General features: G+C 50.3%; 1 protein-coding gene across 1 annotated transcript; it reads left to right on the forward strand.

Annotated features, from left to right (window-relative positions):
• Positions 1-126: 126 nt before the first annotated feature.
• On the forward strand, positions 127-5,314 carry LOC310826110 (acrosin-like). Its single transcript, XM_083700740.1, has 5 exons — positions 127-256; positions 1,393-1,596; positions 2,293-2,552; positions 4,146-4,294; positions 4,563-5,314. The coding sequence occupies exons 1-5, from the start codon at positions 147-149 to the stop codon at positions 5,103-5,105; spliced, it is 1,266 nt and encodes a 421-aa protein (XP_083556866.1). The 5' UTR covers positions 127-146; the 3' UTR covers positions 5,106-5,314.
• Positions 5,315-6,715: the final 1,401 nt, after the last annotated feature.

Raw genomic sequence — 6,715 nt, forward strand, 5'->3', positions numbered from 1 at the left:
TGCTGCTTCCTTCACTTTCTCTTCCTGCTCACCAAGTGCTGAGTTTCAAACTGGCTTCTTCTGTTCTTGCACCTTTGCCAAAGCCAGTTGTGTGATGTCAGAACCTGGGCACACCTGGTTTGTGACGTCATGGATTCCAGGAAAACATGGTGGAGGAATCAGCGCCCGGAGCTGGCAGAAGGATGAGCAGGTGGCTTCTCCTCATTCTGGCCCTGGCTGATTTCCAGCCCACCCATGCCGGAGACCCTACCTGCACGTAAGTGCCAAAATGGACCAATGTAGCAAGGAGGTAGCACAGAGGCATCTCCCTCTGGATGTGGCCTCCATGACAATGGAGGCACAACTGAGCCCGAGTGGCATTTTCCTCCCCAATCTATATCCCCTGCGGTCCACTCAGTGTCCTGACATCTACTAAGGAAAGTCAAACCCTGTTCTTGGAGAGGGCACAGGTACTTGGCATCCTTTGCCTTTGTCAGAAGTGTTTTCAGATCCCTGGCATTTAGATCAACTGTGAGTTGCCCAGGTCACTAGGCAAAGTGAAATCTCCCACAGGTTTATTCTAGACTAAACAGGCATATTATACAATCATAAAACTGTGGAGTTAGAAAGGACCCCAAATGGTGTAGCATGGGGGGGCAGGCACAGGGGTAGCTACCCTGGATGCAAAATTTGTTAAGGGCACAACATTTCAACACTCGGTGATGCTTCAGTACAGCTGTGTGCTTTTGTCACTGGGCTCAGCTGAAAATGACTTCTCCATGTGAAGCAGGAAGAGATCTCTCCAGAATGACTCTTCTTATCTCTCTAGCTGTGATCTCCTGGGTGACACGGATGCCTTACAGTTGTATGCACATGTGCACTCTGTATGTTTCCTGCCCAGCCCACCCCCTCTGTGTGACCCCGGGTGATGGCAACCCATGCTATGCCACTGATCTAATCCAAGCCCTTGCAATGTAGGAATCACAGCTAAAGAATTCCGGGCAGAGACTATCCGACCTCTGTTTACAAAGGAAGGAGAGTCCATCACCTTCTGAGCTTATCACTTCTACTCTTGAGCAGCTCTCAAGAAAGCTCTCCCTAGTGTATAGTCAGAATCTCCTTTCTTGCAGTTTGAATCCATTGGTTCAGGTCTTCCCTTTGGAGCAACAGAAAATAAGCTTGCTCTGCCTTCCATGTGGTGCTAAGCACCACGGTTTGCTGGCATTGCATTTTAAAAGAATACAACACCCAGGTCCCTCAGCAACTATCTATTGGGCATCAAAACAAGCATAGTGTGAAAAGCATAAGAAAGGAAGTAAACGCCTCGAGGGATGGAGCCTCCAAACTCCTTTCGGTTCTACAGAGGCAGCAACACATGTGCGGCTGAAAACTAATGAAAATGTTCCTTTCCAGGGGAGCCTGTGGAAGACGTCCGCTGGCGGCCAGTCAGTACTTGAGGAAGGCCATGAGTGGCACTGACGTCCTGCCAGGAACATGGCCCTGGCAAGTCAGCTTCCAGTACCCAAACCAAGCTGGGCACTGGGTCCATTTCTGCGGAGGTTCACTCATCAGCTCTCGCTGGGTCCTCAGTGCAGCCCACTGCTTGAAGATCAAGATGTAAGCCACAGGAGCAGCTGCTCCTCGGGTAGGAGAACATGGCAGGGTCTACAAAGGAGGCAGCTTGGGGGCATCTCATGGAAGCAGAATCCCATCTTCTGCCTTTGCCCAATATGGAGCATGAAGGTCTCTTTAGCTGTGATGGGTGAAAGCCACTGCTAGATCAGTCCTTGGGGGATCTGTCTCAGTTTTGACATTCTGAAAGCAAGAATCTTGTCTTTAGGGCTGCTGAAAGTGCAGTCTGACCATGAAGAGTCCTCTCTCCTTCTGCAGCTTCCAGCAAATGGATTTCAGAAGCATTGCAGTCTTGAACCATTAAGGCAGAGCAGAGCCATCATGTACTTTAAATGTATGGCATTTATGCAGCCCTTAGAGTGACCCAGGAGATGACCTTGCCAGACAATGAGCTGGTTCCTTCTACCCTTTTACAAACCCCTCCCTTTCCCCTTTCTAGCCCCTTAATCCGATGCCCCTTCCCACCTGGGTCACAAAAGATGTGAAAAAGGGTCCCTGGCCAGACAGCTGGACCAAACTCCTTGGTGCTGACTTGCCTCTCCGTCTTATTCCTCCATCAGCTGAGCTGTGTCAGGGTTGGGGCTCTAGGCCTTTCACGGGAGCATCCAGACCTCTTTGGGTAACCTTTCTGCAGTCCAAGAACATTGTCCCACCAGCAATGAACCTATTCTTCCCTTCCAGATTGAGAAAAGTCTTTAAGGTGGTGGTTGGCATCACCAAGCTCTCACAGCCTGGTCCCGATGCCCAGCAGCGCTGGATAAAGAGGGTGGTGGACTACAAACTCTATGAGGACGACGAGTCGCTTCGCTACGGCCTCTCTGTGGTGGAACTGATGGAGCCGGTCCGCTGCAGTGACTACGTCCAGCCGGCCTGTTTGCCTGACGACAGCGTGGTACTTTCGATGCTCACTCATTGCTATATCAGTGGCTGGGGCGACATGGGTGAGGAAAGTGAGAGCCCCAGGACCTCCTCATGAAAGCAGCCCCGCACGAGGACTGACCCCACCCTGGGAGATCAGAGTGCAAATATGTCCCATGCCTTCAATGCCAAGTGTAACAAACACATAAGAATCGCAAGAATGGTTGTGAACAAATGTCTGGTCACAGAAGGTGGTGGACTCTCCTTCCTTGCCGAGGTTGGGTGGCCTTCTATCCCCGCATTGCAGGGGGTTGGACTAGATGACCCGGGACCCTTCCAATTCTAGGATTCTAGGATTGGAATGCCCATTTCCTTCTTTCAGGAGCTGTGTCCAAATCCCAAAGTCTTACCATCCTCCACCCAGCCCATGACAGAAAAACACCGTATAACAAGACCATATGTCCCTTCACGTATTTGGGGAAAACACTGCTGCTCATGGGGGGAGCTTCTGCTACCTTCTCTTCCCTCCTTGCTGCCTTGCTTGCACTGAGAAGGCCCTGGCCCTGGTGGAAGATAGTCTGACTTCCTTAGGGCCCGGGACCTCTAAACTATGGTTATTCATGGACCTTAAGGTCCTCTGCGGGGCAGACCAGGAGAGGCGGTCCCGTAAATATGCAGATGACGAAAAATAGCTTTAGCATGTTTAATGAAATAAGAATCCACTATATCTATTCAGACCAGGTCTCTCCATAGTTTTCAGTTTAGTAATAAGTTGTAATTCAGCAACTTCTCTTTCAAGTCTATTTCTGAAATTCTTTTGTAATAAGACAGCTGCTTTGAGATCCTGCACTGAGTGTCCTGGGAGATTGAAGTGTTCTCCTACTGGCTTCTCTGTCTTGTGATTCCTGATGTCAGATTTATGTCCATTTATCCTTTGGCGTAGGGTTTGGCCTGTTTGTCCAAGATAGAGAGCTGAAGGGCACTGCTAGCACTTGATGGCATACACAATGTTAGAAGATGAGCAATTAAACAAGCCTAAGATGGTATATTTGATGTTGTTGGGTCCAGTGATGGTGTTGTCTGGATGTCTGTGGCAGCAAAGTTGGCATTGGGGTTTATTGCAGGCTCTGGTACCAGTGTCCATGTTAAGTCTGGTTGCTGTATTATTGTGGGTGAGGAGTTGTTTAAGATTGGGTGGCTGTCTGTAGGCAAAGAAAGGTCTTCCTCCCAGACAATGACAGTTCTCTTTCTCAAGCTCTGGGAGGAAGACCTTATACAGTACTCAGAACAATCTTAGTTGGTCTCTAAGGACAAAAAAATATATATTTATTTCAGCTGCGTCAGACCAACATGGCTACCTACCTGAATTTATTTACTGCTTAGGTTTATATCCCAAGTTTTCTACAAGGAGCTCAAGGTGGCAAACATAGGTCTCCACCCCTTTTCATCATCAGGACCAGCCCTGTTAGGTAGGTTAGCCTGAGAGTGAGAGACAGCAAAATAAATATTGTTGCATAATCCTCAGGCTATCTCTGAGGGCTTGGAGGACAGTCATCTCGACAGCTGCCTTTGCTACGTGGCATTGATCGAAGGGTCATAAATCAACATTCTCCGTAAATATCTCTCATTTAATTCCTGGATGCAACTGAACGCTTCTTCCTGCCTTCCACTCACAGAGCATAAAATATCTGGCATCCTGCAAGAATCAAAGGTGAAACTCCTTTCCCTACAAACCTGCGGCAGCAAGAGCTGGTGGAAGCGGAAGGTGGCCGATGAGATCCTATGTGCTGGATACGAGGAAGAAGGAGGCAACAGCCCCTGTGAGGTAGGCAAGGGCCAAAGCCTTCCAGGGCTACTGCTGGAGAGGAGAAGGGAGAACTGGATCTGACCCGGCATTTTTCCATATTCCTAGTCCAGCTTCTACAGACCCACAGCTCTCTATTGAGCTACGCTGAGGAACCAGCAGCTGGGTTTGGGTGGCACTGTCCTTCTCCAAAAGTGGCCAGCTGCTCCTTAGAGCTTCCTTTCCCCAGAATGCCCATCTGCCCACCTGCTGACCACCTCCCTCCATCCTTTGTTCTCCCCACACACAGACCGACATTGGTGCCCCGCTCATGTGCCGGGAAGCAAGGTCTGAGCGCTACTGGGTGATTGGCGTTGCCAGCTTGGGGGTGCCCATCTGCGGCCAGGCGAAGCGGCCGGGCATCTACATCTCCACGCAGCACTACCTCCACTGGATTGAAAGGACCACCCGGGAGAGGCTCTCTGCGCCCAGCCGCCAACCACTCCTGGCACAGAGCCAGGCATCAGATGCAACCACACCCAGCACAAAGCAGAACCGTAGGGCTTCGCCCATGGCCACTGGCAGGCCTTGGCCCAGGCCCGCAAGACGGCTCACAGCTCCCTGCACCAGTCCCACCCAGCAGGGTCCTACACCACCATCTGGGCGGCTGAGACACACAAGGTGGCACCCCAAGAAGGGAAGGCCCCCAGGCCAGGCCAGGCCTAGTGCCAAGCCAAACCAGGGGGCAGCCCCTCCAGGCTATGGGGATTTTTACAGCTGGGATCAGGGGTACATTAACCCCAGGCCTCAAGCTCAGCCACCAGTTCTGCTGCCCGGGCAGCTGCCGCCATGAGGGGAGCATGGCATAAAGTCAAAGCAGCCAGGACGCCATTGATATGTATAATGTACCTATGAAGATATGTGAATGAAGGCAAATTGATGAGACTTTTTTGGACTTTGGGCAGTGGGCACCAATGGGTTTTGTGCCATCGCTGGACCCAATAGGTTTTGTGAGGTCGCCGGACCCAGATTTGTTGAAAAAAGACCCAATCCAGGACCATTCTTTGCCGTTTGTTCTTTGTGTCCCCTTTCTTTGAGGGGTTTAAAAGATCTGATGCAATTGCAGCAAGGTTTCTCTTTCAACTTTTTTTGCAAACCCTTGGTGTCTATACCCACTTAGGGGGTGTTACATTTAAATCTCCCACTCTATGATCTAAGAAAACCATCTCTGCAGGTCTCTTCCTGGAAACCAAGGTTCCCATGTAAGAATGGCTGCTGCTCCCCCCAGTGCTAGTCCTACTCAGAGGAAAGCTGCTGAAATTAATGGGCCTAAGTCACGTTGGCACTGGGCAACAGAATCATAGAGCGGTAGATTTGGAAGGGACCCCCAGGGGTCATCTAGTCCAACCTCCTGCGGTGCAGGGATCTCAGCTAAAGCATCCGTGACAGATGGCAACCAGGTTTTCTGGAAATTTATTGTTAATATGGAAATTTATTATTGATTAGTCCCCCTTCTGTGTCTAGCTGTGGTTTGCCAACAGAGCCAAATGCAGACTTATTTTAGCAGCTGGATGAGGCCCACGGAAGGGTCGAGTATCCCTGGTCGAGGGATCCCACACCTGCCCACTGGCTTATAGGATTCAGGACCAGCTTTCAGCAACAAAGATAAGCAGCGGGTCTCCCCCCCCACCCCCTTGACCTGTTGCACTGGGTAGATGAAGCAGGCGTTGGTGTAACCCCTTTGACCTCAGTGTTTACTGGTGAACAGACATAAGAACCTAAGAAGAGGCTGCTGGATCCGGCACATGGCCCATCTGGTCCAGCATCCTGTTCTCACAGCACATACCCCTCAACCGTCACACCTTGAGCAGGACATCCCAGAATTACAAAAGCCCTTCCAGCTTCTGTTTGGATCCCAGGATGTCCCAATTTTTGGAAATTGCGCCTGGATACTATTTTCAACAATCACAGCTATGTCTTCTAAAATTGTATAGTTACTTATCTCTTTGGCCCAGGGTGTGTGTGTCCCATAACTCCTTATCTTTCTCTGATGAAAAAAGGGACATCCTAAGGAAAAGTGAGACATTCTGGGATCAAATCAAAACCTGGGTCAGATCCTGTAAATCCAGGACTGTCCTTGGAAAACGGGGGTCCAAGACGGTCCGCTGTGGTACACAATTTTAGTGTGCATGGGTAATGCAGGGCGAAAGGGGCACACAGAACAGAAAGGAGCCCTTTGCACACACGACTTGTCTCTAGAACATAGGCTTTAGAGCACAGTGTCAGTGCTTCTCTTTCTAGGAGTATAATGGGTGCCTGGCCTTGGCACTCTGGCACTCTCATAGGCACAAGGAAGGGCACCCTGTGCTGCAAAGAATGGATGTTGCAGTTGGCCAACGCCTGCAGGGATCAGCATGACGGGATGCCCACTCCATGGCCAGAAATCCTTACTCTTTCCATGCT

Source organism: Podarcis gaigeae, assembly GCF_964106915.1.
Source record: "Podarcis gaigeae genome assembly, chromosome: 10".
In the NCBI taxonomy this organism is placed as follows: domain Eukaryota; kingdom Metazoa; phylum Chordata; class Lepidosauria; order Squamata; family Lacertidae; genus Podarcis; species Podarcis gaigeae.

Coding starts and splice junctions, on each gene's coding strand:
- LOC310826110 (XM_083700740.1), top strand. CDS start 147: ATGGTGGAGGAATCAGCGCCCGGAGCTGGCAGAAGGATGAGCAGGTGG. Junction 257..1,392: donor GCCGGAGACCCTACCTGCAC/GTAAGTGCCAAA, acceptor GTTCCTTTCCAG/GGGAGCCTGTGGAAGACGTC. Junction 2,553..4,145: donor CAGTGGCTGGGGCGACATGG/GTGAGGAAAGTG, acceptor TTCCACTCACAG/AGCATAAAATATCTGGCATC.